Raw genomic sequence first — 15,805 nt, forward strand, 5'->3', positions numbered from 1 at the left:
CCAATGTCTGCACATGGGACAAATGTCAGGGTCCACATTTCCTTTGTCTGTAAACACCATGAAATCAAAAAGAACACAGGACAATTGATAATCTTCACTGTGTCCTATGAGTATGTTCATATTTTTCTCACTTTAACAACATGACATTTTCAGCTTAGAACAAAGCTAAATCCTGAAATTGTTTATGAACATGAGTAAAGAATACCCAGAAAGGAGTTGTGTGTGATACAAAAAAGCTCTATCCAAAGAGGCCTGTCACACCACTGCTCTATTAAAAATTCAATGACACAATTTAATATGTCTGTGGAGTCCATGTTTATAACTTCAAATATAAGATCCAATGAAAGATCACATTGATTCACTGCATAAGAAAAGCACTATTTTTATACTTAAGCTTTACTTTGTTAATTTTATTTCCACCCTCCTCTCAATAGAGCACCATGCTTTCAAGTATATAGTTCAGTCCAAGTATATAGCTTCACGGTCCAAACTTGACCCCGTAGAAAATTTCTTGATGAGAAGACCTGGGTACAGAGGTTTATTTAGTTTGAGTTTTAGAGTATGGTGCATGGTATAGGTGGATTATACCTATTGATTTTGTCGATCTCTTCAAGAAGTTTCTTGCTCTCATTGTGAAATCCTTCCCGGAAAAGCCGGTCCTTTTCCTAAAAAGGAGATGAAGAGTGAACTCAGACAGCTCCCATGTTCCTCATGTGTCTCACAAGCTCTCTTTTCAGTTATCCTAAACCCTGAGGGAAATTAGAAAAATTTCCCACAGTTGTTTCCTTCCTCAACTTCCATATTTTCTCCCCCTTATCTCTTACATATTGTCATAAATTTCCTGTGCTTCCTTCAGCTTTAGAAATGTTGTCTACCCAATGGGGATGTTCTATCGGGAACTCACCAAGGCCAGCTGGCCTGGGTCTGAAAAAGCCTGGGATAAAACCGGACTCGCTGAACATAGCAGAAAATGAGGACTGCTGAGAAGTCAAGAACAATGGACGGAGGGGGGAGGACCTAGGACTTACCACAGGGCAGGGAACCCTGACTGCTCTTTGGACTGGAGAGGGAGGGGGAAAGGAGTGGGGGAGGGGGAGGAGAGTGGGAGGAGGGAGAGAAGGGTGGGAGGAGGGGGAGGGAAATGGGAGGCTGGGAGGAGGTGGAAACTTGTTTTTTTTTCTCATTTTCTCAATAAAAAAAATAAAAATAATAAAAAAAAGAACAATGGCAATGGGTTTTGATCCTACTGCACGTACTAGCTGTGTGGGAGCCTAGGCTGTTTGGATGTTCACCTTACTAGACCTGGATGGAATTGGGAGGTCCTTGAACTCCCCACAGGGCAGAGAACCCTGACTGCCCTTTGGACTGATGAGAGAGGGGGAGTTGATTGGGGGATGGGGAGGGAAATGGGAGGCAGTGATGGGGAGGAGACAGAAATTTTTAATAAATAAATAAATAAATAAATAAGAAATGTTGTCTACCAGTTCATAAATCACCTGTGGCCCACAACTCTGAGGTCTAATTCTTGTATTCTTTGGCTCACATAAAACAGAATTCTCTATAAAATCAACTCCAGCTTCCCTCTCCTTTCTTGCCTCATCTCTGATCTGTGGGCTGTGAATTCTCAAACATATGTAAGAAGGTGATAAAGATTGACAAAGAACCAAGTGAAGGTCACTACCTGATTCAGAATAGGGGCAGGCATTCAATTAAGAAATTTAGTACATCTCCAAAATATTTATTGTCCAAGGCAGGAGACAGAAATATACTGAAGCAACTGGGGTCTTGAGTGCTCACACACCTTTTTACTAACAGCCATGAAGCCTGGGAACAGATGTGGAGGCATGTCCAGAAAACAGGATATTCCTGTCAACGTGGGCATTTAAACATTTTCTTGATGATTTGAGACAGTCTCTAGGATGTTTCAAGAGATAAGGTCATGTGAGGTGTGGCAGAAACAAAATTTCTGTGGGTCCCATTCAGTAGAAAAGATAGGAGTTGAATAGTATATCACATAGTTTTATGGAAAACTCACTTTACATATAAAAAGTACAACTTCTCTGTCTAGCACATGAGAAAAAAGTAATTTTTGACAGGTTAGTTGAAGATTTGGTCACAGAAATCCTACAAAACACATGAAAAGAATGGGCAATTCAAACCTACTGTTTAACAGCGATACCCTGATAAAGGGTTTCATCCAGCAATAGGCAGCCTTAAAGAACAAGAGACAGCCTGAGAAAAAGCAGCAAGGGGCGGAGACTGTACTAGAGAATGTAAACAATTGACTCCACTTTGGAGTTATTACCATTCATTGTATTTTGAGGTCTGTGTGGAACAGAATCTTCATTCATAATCCAGTCAAACCTTAGCCTTGTGAACCTAATACCTCAGGCACCTGATAAACATTGTTGATTGGACTGAAGAAACTGAAAAATTAAAATGGTGCAGCCAGGTACCTTATGTTTAAGGGAAACAATTTTATGTTGCTCAAGCTTTAACTGTTCCCACTCCTTCTGCATCTTCTGCGACAGCTGTTTCACATGCTCCAGGACACTCTTTACCTTCTCTCCCGTCATCAGCTCATAATTCTCTTGCATTTCTTTCAGTTCTGTGTTTACAGCTTCAGCAACTTCAGCCTTTATCCGTTCCACTGAGAAAAGATAAGGCCAAGAACATGAGAAGTGGAATCTATTAGTTGCTTTTGATTATACTTACTTTAGAAAAGAAATCCTATCATTAACAAAAATTTCTTGTGGAATCTTTGTCTTATAAAACTAGTTAGCAAGGAGGGAGATGGCCACATCTACCAGTTTAAAAACAGCCACCATGAAATTAAGACAGACATTTGTCATTCTTTCTCTGTATTGACAACCTCATATATGAACAGTCTAAAATAAAAATATAGAAATACAGGTTCCAGAAATAGGAATGTAGAAATAAAGAAATATAAAGTTGTAAGCCTAGGAGAATGAGAGCAGACTGTCACAGCTTTCTCAGCAACTTAAGGATTAACTATGGACAGTGTATTACCTTGCTTTACAACTGGCAGCTCTGTCTGCAAGACTGAAGTGGCTCTCTCCAAACTGAGGAGACCTCTGCAAACTGAGGGTCAGCTTTTACATAAGCCCCTGGCCACTCATGACCAGCAACTGAGGAGAGCTGAGTTAACTTTTAAATGATGGGAAGGATGCATGTGACCTTTGGTTTTGCATTATCCCATATCATTCCCTGCTATGAAAATCTGACAGGTTCAGAGATCTGTAGAGCTTCAGCAAACACTATGAAAAAGTGCCAGAAGAAACAAATGGGCTAAATACAAATACCACTTTAACTGGAATACCCTGTTAATGGAAAGTGTAAAAAAAGAAAAAGAAAAAGAAAAAAAAGAAAAGAAATTAAAAAGGAAAAAAGAAAGCAGTTTGTATCTAAGTTTGACCTCAAGATTATAAAAATTCTTTTGTTCAAACATAATGCTTGCTTTTTGCTATAAAAAGGGGAGTTCAGAAACTGCCCATTGCCACAGCTGCAGAGGCCCATCTCTGGTTTTGGACACAGCTATTGCTAAGAAGCTTTGTGTGTCCCCATGGTGTTTTTTTTTTTTCTGGAATAAAGTTTGCTTCTGGGTTAATAGACTTTGGTGGTCTGTCCCCCATCATTGTGGGACAATACTGGCCAATATTACAGCATTTGCCAATAATTTCCAGCATCTGGAGTCTTCTCAGCAGTTCTCACCTTCAATGTCCTTTTCTTTTTCTGTGAGTGACTGATCCATCTTTAGAAGTGAATTAGCAACATCTTCCTTGAACTTAAAGTACTTTCTCAGCATCTCTTTAGCCTAAATATCAAAAAAAAATAACAAGGAGGATATAAGAATGTGAATTGAGATAAATCATGTCATACATCTCTTAATTCAATTTAATGCTATCCGCTATAAACACATATTTTGTGATTCAGACAGTATTTCAAGTTCAAGGTTTAAAAATCATGCTGAGGTCCCATAAGACACAGACATTTCCAAATGTTCAAACTTTTCTAACAGATGCCTCCATTCATCTAGATGCATCTTTGATGTCTTTTTCCCTCAAAGTATTTATTCGATGTTACCATCAGCTAATCATGTTGATTTTAGCTTCAAAATGTATTCTTTTCTTTAATTGAAAACTTTTGATATACAATATATTCTGATCACAGGTACTCTTTCCCCAAGTCCTCCCAGATCCTACCCATCTCATACCCACCCAACTCTGGGGCTTTTCATCCATCCCTCTTTATAAAACAAAGAGGTAAACAAAAACCAACTCAAAAAACAAAAGAAGAAGAAAAAGAAACCCAGGAAACTGACACACTCAAAACAAAACCCACTAAAACACAAAAGTGGAAAGCGTAATACAAGCAAAAACCAATCAAACAAAATAACTGTCCTAACAAAAACAATATTATACAGAAAGTTTACAATAATGCCATGTTGTTTGTTTTGTGTTAGGTGTTTACTTACTGACATGGGGCCCACATTGAAGTGTTAACTAGGAACTTTTACTGGTCTTCTGCTCCTTTCAAATCTCCTGGCCTGAGTCTTTCCCTCCTGCCAGAATGACTGCTGCAGACCATTCTCAGAGCATCCAGAACATTGTCATAATAGTTCAAGGAGGGCCATTGAGGTGGTTTGAAAGAGAATGGCCCCATTGGCTCATATGTTTGAACCCTTAGTCACAGAGAGTGAAAATGTTTAGGAGGGATTAGGAGGAATGGCCTAGGTGGAGTAGATGTGGACTCTTAGAGGGAGTCTGTCATAAGAGGTGACCTTGAAGTGTGAAAAGTCCATGCCAGGCACAGTATGTCTCTAGGACTGCTGCCTGCCACTCAGGATGTAAAGCTCTCAGCTACTTTTCCAGCACCATGCCTGCCTGTGTGCCATCATACTCCTCATCATGATGATAGTGGACCAATTCTTTGAAACTGTAAGCAAGCCCCAAATTAAATGTTCTTTTTTAATAAGACTTCCCTTGGCCATGATGTCTCTTTACATCAACAGAACAGTAACAAACACCTGCTGACTTTTAGTTTATCCAAACAAATATCAGGTCATTTTGAGTGTCCTCTAGGACACCCTCTGCCTTGTCCAGCCTCTGGCCTGTCACTTTATGCCCTGATAATAATTTCTTTCCCAACAACTAAACAGAACTTTTAAAAAGCATCAGTTTATCCTTATGGAATGTTTCTGCTTTCTGGATATTTCCATTTCCTTCATAGCTACTTGTCTCTCTATCTAACTTCTTTTTCTGTGGAACGTTCTTGTTGCCTCATTTCAAGGGTGAGATATACTGTTTTGTATATACTATTCTTTGTACAGCACGAGCAGGATTAATTTCCAGTTAGAAATCACATAACAATGTAATCACTAGCAATGGCTTCAGAACATGACTATGACCTGGAAAAGGTCATCATTTATGAAGGTTCTTGAGTACACAAAGGGAAAAGCCTTGAACCCGGAACTCCATCAAGTCATTCAAGTCATTAGGGTGGCTGGGTCCTTTCTATCTCATTTCTTGTATACAAAAGTCAAGAAATATTTAGCACGTTTAAAGCCATTAATGTTCAAAGATAATACACACTAAATCTAGCATTGTCTGTTATTGCCTAACTAGGGCAGTTTAGAGCCGTTAAAGGCAAATGTATATAACCAGGATTTTCACTCAGACACTAGTATTCTTTGACTATGTGACCTTGTGTCAAGTCTTAACTTCAATCAGTCATGGATTCCTTCTCAGTTTATGAGATAATAATAATAAATACTTAGTAGAATTGGTGTCAGAACTCAGTGAATTAACTTCTAGAAAATGGTAGGACAATCAATGTTTCGATTGCTATTACTACCATTATTACTGGTTTGTGAGCTAGCATCACCTGGTGGTTGTGAGAGAGAACTTACTAGCTACTTTTGCTTTGGTTTGTTTATTCCTTAAATTACAGTAACCCTAACACCCTGAGAAGTACTTCGAACATGAGGATAAATAAATCACTGTTCAATGCTTAGACTAATAAATGAGGGAATGAATGAATTTCACAAACAAAATTGAGAAGTCCAACTGTACTGCCAAGATAAAAGCTGCTGTCTGTATCATGTTTGGCCCTCTGTGGATGGATGTAAGTCAAGGGCACTCTCCACCAACACCATTGTATCCCCTTTGTTCTCACTAGCATTTGAGGGAGATTCCACACCAGCCTCCAAAAATGGTAAAGCTAACTCAGTTTACCTGTAGCCCCTTTTTAGGAGCCTCGTTATACATTTTCTCCAACTTTTTTTTTCCTTGAAGATAATCGTCATAACCTCCAGGTTTCGAAAATGTCCCTTGTTTCCTTTCTATTTCCAGAGGACCAAAGATTTCCTCCAGCAAATCTGAACAAAGATCTGATGAAGAGTCTTTGTTCTTCTTAATGACATCATCTCGCTTGGCATCCAGCAGGGCCTGGGCAAAGGACAAAATCACACAGATGGTTGAGAGGAGGGAGATAACACAACTGGATATTGTCTAAATGGGGACATGCTCTTCACATCAATACAAGATCTCATGGTGTCCCTGCAAAAATTGATCCTTTAGTTTTTGATTTCCTGAAGGCATCTCCTTGTTCCCCTCCTGTTGCCCACCTTTCTGATTTAGGATGTAACTATCAAATCACAGATACTACTTCATAGGAAATATTTGTCAGGCTCCTGAGGGAATTCCTGAACCCACCACTATGTTGTTTGGGGAGATTAAGTTCATGGACCAATGATCCCTTGTCTCTGAAACAGGATGAGCAACCCAGTTTCAGAGGTCTCTAGTCAAATTATGAGGTAAAGCAAAGCACTAAGGCCAGAGGCTTTGCTAGAAGTACTCAGTAAAAGAAAAAAAATACTTTTTGATATTGTAACATTTTCTTAGGTTTTAATCACTGCAATACTAAAGAAATGTGAAGATGATAATTATGGGCCTCTCAACATTTAGGAAGCATAATGGAATAGAATATTTACATATATTACTTCCTGAAGGTAATTTAGAAATGAAGATGCTTATTTCTTACTGACACTGATTATCTAGCTTCATTACAATTCTTGACCTCAACTATCATTACTATCAGTAAAATTGGGGCTTCCTAATGAGGAAGAGATCATCTATGTATGACTAAACATACATAGATGACTAAACATCTATGTATTTTTATAATAAACAAAATGAAAATTTGTGGAAAATGTGGTTAACAATATTGCTATCTTTTATAACAAAGATCATCAGAATCTAGTCTTTCAATAACCATTGCAAATCTGTTCACATTTCTTATGTCACTGTATTAGAGACTAAGGACCATGCTCATCCCAGAAAGGACCCATTTTTTATGATTTTGGGTATTACACATACCCCTAATTCCTTCTGGAAGTTTTGATCTATATCCTTGAAAGAATTCTTCATGAAGACCGCAATGGCCTCACTCTCAATAGGCCTGAGCAAGTCCAGCAACTCCTGGAGGGTTTCCGTGGGTAACTTGACCTTATGGTTCACCTGTTCTTCATAGTGCTCAATGGCCTTTTGCACTGCAGCTGAGTTCTCTATCTGGGCCAAAGTCAGAACAGCATCTTCCATGCAGGGTAATTCTCCACTGCAGATGGCATTGACATAGGTCACTACCAGACTCTGCAGACCTACATAAAGGAGTTTAAAATGAGTTTTAATTGCTTGACAGACTACATAGTTTTTAGGATTTTCTGAAAGAGACCATTAATGGAATAACATATTAACCTCTAGATCCAGAGGATATTGAAGCCTGTTTTTACTGCTTTTACATTTATCCCAGGGTAGACTTTGTATTGAATTGATCAAGACAGTTTTAGGATGGCCTGAGACACTCTGTCTACTCATTGTTATCACTCTTCTTTTCTATTCCTTTCTCTACTATTAAATGTCCAAAGAGAAAACTTAGTTAGTTCTCCATCTTTTCTTTTGTTGCTGTGGGATGCTTTTGTTGCTATTTTTTACTTCTTCCTTCCTTCCTTCCTTCCTTCCTTCCATTTTTCATTCCTTTCTCTTTTTAGTGGCACATGCTACTACTCCTGTTTCTACACAATGTAAATAGGTCTGTCTAGATTTTTTCACAATTGTTATATAATAACCAAGACATTGAGTTCCCTCATATCTTTGTTTTGTAGGTTTGAAAGCTCCACAACCCAAGAATGTGTTCTCAGACAAATTAGAATAGTTTTAGTTCCTTCCTTTCAATAGTTCTCCATGAGTCCATACTGTGTTTTTTTTCTATTTGCTATAGTTGGGATGAGTCATGGATTTTCTTATTATTATTAAATCACCATTTACATGTTGGATGTGTGTCTGGGTTGTGTGTGTTCATTTATTTTTTGTTATTTATTGAAATAGAATGAAGTTTCTCAGACTTCCCTTAACCTTGATACATGGCCAGTAATGGACTTGCATTTATGTTTCTGATCTTCCTGCCTCTAACCCTGCAAAAATAAGACTACAGATTATCACAGCCACACTAGTTCATGTGGTACTGGAATAAATCCAAGAATGTTGTGAACATAAGTAGTAAACCATTCTACTATCTGACCTACATTCTTCATCAGGAAGCTGCATGACTGCATGTTGCTCCTTATAAATATCAGGAAAAAGTCCACACTAAGTTACTCAAAAAATAAACAACTTTACCCACTCCAAAAAACAGTTCTTCCTCAAAAAAGAATGCAACATGAAAGAAGTGATGAGCTTCAATCTTAGGTGACATATTTATAGGTCCTTCTTAGTCCTACCAAACTTTCATATTTCATTGTAATGAAATCTTTTGTATTTGATATCAAAATACATTAGCTGACATCTCGCTTTGACCATTTCTGCTTCCATAATTTTAGCCTAATCCTATGACCATCTAATTCTACTCCACTAAGCAGAGAGTTCATCTTCTCAATCTTTCCTTTTAGAATTGCAAAGTATTACACACAAAATACTGCAGAGTTCAATGTGTAATTAAAGACCTTCCCACAACACTTGGAGCCAGCTGTAGATATTTTAAGTCACGTTTCTGTTCTATCAGGACATCAGCACTCCATCATGGCTATGATCCCATACTTCTCCAATGAGAGACACTCTCAAGCATCCTCTTCTTTCAGTCACGTAACTCTTTCTTTCCTGAACTTAAAGTCCTGTCCAGCCTAGGCCTTTCTCTAGTGTCTGAGTTCCTCATGTTGCCTTTTTGTGACCTCAGGTAACCTGTTCATTAGTAGGAATCATGAGCAAAGAAAGATTGTTTCTAGGAATTCCTTAGATTCCAGTGACACCTCCATGACTATCAAAGGTATGAGACTATGAGAAATCGACTTAGTTCCCAAATAAATTCCATCATATGATATATACACTACATTTTCAACAACATCAGCAAATGGTGTTTGCTCTGGTCAGAAGCGGCTCCCTCAATATTCTGCAATGAGCAGAAGAGGAAGTAGAGGGAATAACTTACGTGGCCCATTGACTTTGATGCCACCAGACAGGGTCTTGACATCAGAAGAGCTGAAGATGTATGAGGTGAATTCTTCAACTTGTTCTACAAATTCTGCACTCAACTCTGTCTCTGGAATTGTCTCTAGTTTAGAAAGTTGCTTTCTCCCAACAGGCCTGTCGAAGACGAAGCACTTCCTCTTTGGAAAGAACTTCCTGATGCATAGTCGAGGCTTATTAAAGCTTGCAGTTTTCTCATTCGTCACTTAAGGATGGATAAATTAGATAAACTAAATTTAAATAAATTATTGAAAATACATGACCATTTCAATATTATAACTTTCCCAATGCAAGGGGTATAAGACAATGTGGAATGAGCAATACAAAATTTAAAGGAATGGGAAAGAAAACACCCTTTCTCTAAGAAGCTGTGTGTGATACAGTTCAAATTCAGGCAAGGTGTTTTTCATATTCCATAGTAGCAGTAAGAATAGCACAGTTATACTATCAAGAACTTTACCAAGAATGCAGAAGTGATCCTTATATTATTGTTATCATTATATTTCAAACTTTTATTGAGTTCATTCACCTTCTCGCAGAGTCAGTGACTTCTCCATGTATTCATCAGGAGTGATAGAATCTCCATTAGCTTCCAGTTCCAGGGAGAAATCCCTCAGAGTCCACGCAAAGACTGGAAAGAAGCCCACAAAGTTAGCTGAGTCATCTATGTCATTTTGTTCAGGTGATGCCTTTGATTTGATTAGATCAGTCAGCTCTGTCACATAGCTGGGATGCTAAGTTAAGAAAACTACAGGGAAAAGGCCATTTTTATGATGTAGATTCCACCACTACCCCCCAAAACTAACTTATATTTACCTATTAACTTATCATTTTAAAATTTACTCAGTCACAAGCATTCTATTTAATGTCTTCTATGTAACAAGCCCTATTCTGATGACAAAATTTTAAAGTATATGAGAGAATGCCAATACACAGTGTTTACATCTACATGGAAGAGACAAACAATAGATAAGTGAATAAAAGAAAATAAATCATCAGATATTGCTTATAATTAGGATGCAGAAAACTGACTAGTCCAAGAACTAGTGAATCAAAGCACGCATCTTCATGGTGTGCTTCCACCTGGAGGGCTTCAAAGGGCTACTGTGCTCTCTAAGGTCCTACATTTTCTGGTATTCTACCTACCACACCAGTAAATTGTTCTTTTTGCATTCCAAATCCATATGAATCCAAATGATTCAACAGACATAACCATGGGGAGTATATTAGAAGAATATTACAAACAGAGGTCACATCACTTCTAAACCCTTACCCTGGAATAATGATTATATAGTGAGTATAAATCATGATTGCCCGTGTGGTGGGGCAGAGGCCCAAAGGACACACATGTGGGACATTCAAGTTAGACAGACTCAAGTCTTCAGTGTGATTTGCACTAAATGAAAGGCATTGGTAGACTTTCTGTAGAGAAGATATTATACAGTATCATTTCTGAAGATCACAGTGGCTGGAAATGTACCTGGGAATCAAAGGTATAAGCAAGGCATAATTTGGCAGTTGACATATCCAAGACAAGAGATTAGAAAAGCTTAGACTAGAGTGTTTTTGTGGAAGATATGAGGAAACTATGTCAGTCTAGGGAAATAGGTTTGCTAATGTAATTGAGAACATTTGTGGAATAATGATTTCTAGTGTACTAGAAAATAATTGTGTCAAGTAGTTCCTATGTTTTAAATCTGAGCAATTCTGTAAATGATGGAAAATTAATGTAATAAGAAACATGAAGGAAGGATAGATTTTGTAAATTTTGACTTTGAATTGTTTCTTAGATATCTTCACGATGGCAGCTAAATGCAAAAGATGGAATATTGTCATAACAATAAACCTGATGGCAGCTGACGCATAAGTGACCAAGAAGTCCTTGGGACAAAAATGACAGAACTTAGAGGCAAAAAGTAAAACAAGGATTGCAGAAGCACAGTAACCGAGTTATATACTTAGAGGCCACAAAAAGAGAGAAGAGAGCGCAAGCAGAACAGTTGTAGTGGTGTGGTAGACAGAATACCGGAAAATGAAGAAACTCTAGATCTAAGAATCAAGTCATACAGAAAGAGGAACAGTTCAGTTGATGGCATCTGCTGAGAGAACAAATGATATAATCACCCACCTGATAAAGGAGTTTATTGAGCACAATATTTGATGTTAAGGTCATGGAGATGGAGCCAGTGGCGACAATGACATAGATGAGGTAAGCATGAAAACAGTGGAAGAAAGTGAGGGAACAGGGTGCCACGTGTAAAGAGTGTCTTCTGGTTTCTAGGCTTTACAAAGTTAGTAGGGTTTTATAATCTTTGTTAAAAAATTGCAGTGCTGAGTGGATGGTTGAAAAAAAAGGGTGGACATAAAGGCTCAGTGCTCTAAATGCCCACACTTCAGAGACTCTGAGTTTAGTTTTATTGACATAAGAATGAGAAACTGCTGCACAGTCTAAATAGGGTAAAGAAGCATGCCTGTCTCTTCTATAGTTCCATAACATGAAAAGTTTTAGCTAAAGTAACAAAAGAATCAGCAAACAAACACTACCTCGGAGCACCTGGGAGATTTGCAGGATATTTCACCATCAGCACATAACTGGGCAGTTAAATGGTATTGCTTAGAGGTGCTCACTGGAATGCTGATTTGCAGGGATATAAATTTGAACTGATGTGAGGATTTGAACATTCGTGGTATCTTAATCCAGATACGGATTTTCTAAGCAGTGTGTGGCTGCGTTTAAGGCCTTATGGGCCAGGAAAAGCTTGAACTTGTGGTGGAGACCAAGATAAACTCTGATGATAAGGAAAAACCTTATTCCTTACCTGCCTATCTATTTCATGAAATAAGAAGCTGTTGTTCCTAGGTTTAGTTCTGTTCTAGACTACAGCCAAAGGATACTGCAGTTGGTCCATGGAATTCTGGTTGATGGTTCCTATGCTGTTGTAGATGAAGGTGCTGCTGAGGAGGACCGCCAACGCAAAGATCCAGCATTCATTCTGGTTGTCTCCCTACAGGCCAATGAGTGAAGATGAGTAATTAAGACACTGTCCATCAACTCAAGTAAACAAAGATGAGTACTTAACTGTCTCTCATTAGCTATGGTTATCAAAATTAAGTCATTAATTCTACATAAAATTTTATTCCTGTACAATGATTTTATGAATGTTCAATTCATGCTCTATAATTTAAATAAGATGATGTATACCAATGTATATGAGACCATGAAGGACATTCACACTTAAAGGTCAAATGTGATCAGTTATGAAAATAAACAGCATGCTGGGTTTCACTCACAGAACACATTATGGTCAGGGACTGTCTTAGTCAGGGTTTCTATTGCTGTAAAGAGACACCAAGACCACAGCAACTCTTATAGGCAAAGAATTTATTGGGTTTCATGGAGTTCAAAAGTTCAGTTCATTATCATTATTATGGGACATGGCAGTGTGCATGCAGACATGGTGCTGGAGAGAGAGCTGAGAGTTCTACATCTTACCCTGGCATCAGGGGTAGTCTCTGACACTGAGGATGGCTTGAGCATTTATGAGACCTCAAAGTCTCCATAGTGGCATATTTCCCTCAGTAAGGTCCCATCTAATCAAAAAGCCACACCTCCTAATAGTTCCAGTCCCTTGTGGGTTGAGGGGGCATTTTTTTTCAAACCACCACAGGGACATTTTAGCTCTAGTGAAAGTAAGGTCTTTCTAAGAGAGATTGTGTCTCTTAGACTGGGAAGAGGAGCAATGTGATCCTGCATGAAAAATAATCTTATTATACATTGTAGTCTTTGCAAGGTAATAATCTCCATAGGCTAATATATTTAAGTGATGGGTCATTAAGGAGTGAGTGGAAAAGTTTGAAAGAATTAGAAGGATTAAGAGATGAGGTTTTGTTGTCTCATTCGGGGTGGGACTTGAGGTTTCAAAATCCCATAGCAAGATGAGTCTCTCTGTCTCTCTCTCTCTATCTCTGTTTGTCTCTTTCTGTCTCTGTCTCTCTTTCCCTGCTGCCTAGGGATCAAGATACAGTTCTGAGCTACCTCAGGTACTGTTCTAGTACCATGATTGCCATTACTGCTGTCTTGTTCCCTGACATGGTGATAATGAAATAAGTCTCAGAAAATGTAAGCAGCCCATAGTTAAATGCCTTTAAAAAATAATAATAGTAACCCTGTACATGATGTCTGTTTACAGAAATAAGGCATTGCCTAAACCTTGTTTTTCTCCCACTGATAATGTTGTGTAGGAATTACAATTCTTAGTATTTCCACAGGCTTACAGTTAAGAATCAGGATGTTCAGAAATTGTATAGTGAATTTATAGACACTATTCAACACTATTAAACATCTCACCAAAGCATTATGTGATGATGTAAAAGAAAAATTGCAAAAATGTCCATTATTATTATAAAAATTGCCTTTCTGCTAACCAGTAGACTTTAGTGTCTACTCATAGATCCTATGTCAGGTGAGTTGAAGAATGATATTCAACTCATATTCAATATGAGTTCAATATTCAAATTAGATTTAGCAGAAATATGAGTGAAAGATTGGGAGTGAAGGATACAAGGTGAGCTACTGATGTAACATGAATAGAATTTGAAAGAGTATATTGTACCTTCTCTAAATCTTCCAGACCCTCAGTATCCAGCAGAACTAGGGTGTGGCCTGCCTTCCGGGGATGAGGCATACACCACATCCAGATCCCCGTGGGGTGAGACTGGCCTGTAGTACGCAGAGAGAAGCCTGTAGAGTGGAGATGAGATGAGGGGATAAATACCACATGGTTTATAAAATCTCATTGGTATTAACATATTTACAATTTGCAGGAGGCCAATTAGGTACAAGTATTGCTTTTAAATATAAGCCTAGAAAAAAGAAGGGGAGAACATCCATTGCTGGATCAGTCATTCATTCCTACTTTAGACATCACTGGACTCTTGCTTTAGGAATGAACATCCTAATAAATAGTTTATAATTCATGATAAAGCAAGTTGCCTTTCTCTATGAATGCATTATTTCTTCTATTAAAACACTCTTGTACCTTTAAATGAGGAATAAATGAGAGTGTGGGAGGAACCAATGAGAAGACTAACTCAGAAAAAAGCAAGCCCACTGACGGACACAAACCATCCCACATCACCCATGTCTCTGACTGTTTCTCCTCCCCTCTGCTTGCTAGATGCTGACAGTGGGAGTGGGAGGGGCCAAGAGGACTCAGCAGAGCTTTGATGATGTCACTTACCTTTCTGCTTTCCAGCCAGTTTGTTCATCAGGTAGGATTTTCCTGTGCGGTAAGAGCCAACTATTGCTACCACCACGACAGGCTGCTTGATAGCAGACAGGATGTCCAGTGCTTCCTGGTTGGCTGCCAACTGCTGATCAGAGTTCTCGATGAGGCACACTGGGCCTGGCATGTTGATTTCTGAGGCCATTTACACAGTACTCTTATGTTTGCAAGAAATGATAAAACAGGAAAATGTTCCATGTCAGTTAGAAGAAGTCAACTCAGTGATAGGAACCTAAGGTAGCGATAGTGGCATGCGTATCTATACTGGGAACCTCCCCAACTACCTGAGGCTAATGAGGCCGTGGATGTTGGAGGAGACCCAACTATTGACAGTTTACTAAACCAGCAACATTCTTAACTGCATTTTAAATATTTATCTTTATACCACAGAGTAGTGCAGTTCTCATCCCTCATCCAAGAAACTTTGCAACAGATTGAGATCACTACAAAAAAAGAAACCAATGAATCAAATCCCAAAGAACAAGTGATTTTCTGGTACCCAACCCTAGCTGATACATATACAACATAACTCCTATACTTCAAGCTCAGGGAGCATCATAGAAATGTAAAAAGGGTGTTGAAATAGGAGCAGCGGGGCTGTGTCCCGCCACCCAGCCACCCGCACTGCTAGCTTTACCCAAAATAATTACACGGAAACTGTATTCTTTTAAACACTACTTGGCCCATTATATCTAGCCTTTTCTCAGCTAACTCTCGCACCTGGACTAGCCCATTTCTTATAATCTGTGTAGCCCACAAGCTGGCTTACCAGGAATGATCTTAACCTGCGTCTGTCTGGAGAGGGAGAATCATGGCGACTCACTGACTCAGCTTCTTTCTCCCAGCCTTCTGTTCTGTTTACTCCTCCCACCTATGTTTTAACCTACGAGGGCCAAGCAGTTTCTTTATTGCTTAACCAATGAAATCAACAGATTGATATATGACACTCCCACATCAAAAGGGGGTGAGAAAATTTATGAG

At 38.6% G+C, this 15,805-nt stretch overlaps 1 protein-coding gene across 1 annotated transcript; it reads right to left on the reverse strand.

Moving 5' to 3' along the window:
• Positions 1-323: 323 nt before the first annotated feature.
• On the reverse strand, positions 324-14,972 carry LOC121447281 (guanylate-binding protein 1-like). Its single transcript, XM_041650461.1, has 10 exons — positions 14,780-14,972; positions 14,153-14,280; positions 12,435-12,544; positions 10,069-10,265; positions 9,502-9,744; positions 7,398-7,678; positions 6,255-6,467; positions 3,733-3,835; positions 2,457-2,650; positions 324-665 (listed from the first exon to the last, which is right to left on the reverse strand). Exons 1-10 carry the CDS (start codon positions 14,967-14,969, stop codon positions 555-557), a joined length of 1,770 nt encoding a protein of 589 aa, XP_041506395.1. The 5' UTR covers positions 14,970-14,972; the 3' UTR covers positions 324-554.
• Between the last annotated feature and the right edge of the window lie 833 nt (positions 14,973-15,805).

The sequence above is a fragment of the Microtus oregoni genome, unplaced genomic scaffold, assembly GCF_018167655.1.
Source record: "Microtus oregoni isolate MIOR12 unplaced genomic scaffold, Mior012 000000F_ref0000247, whole genome shotgun sequence".
Taxonomy (NCBI): Eukaryota; Metazoa; Chordata; class Mammalia; order Rodentia; family Cricetidae; genus Microtus; species Microtus oregoni.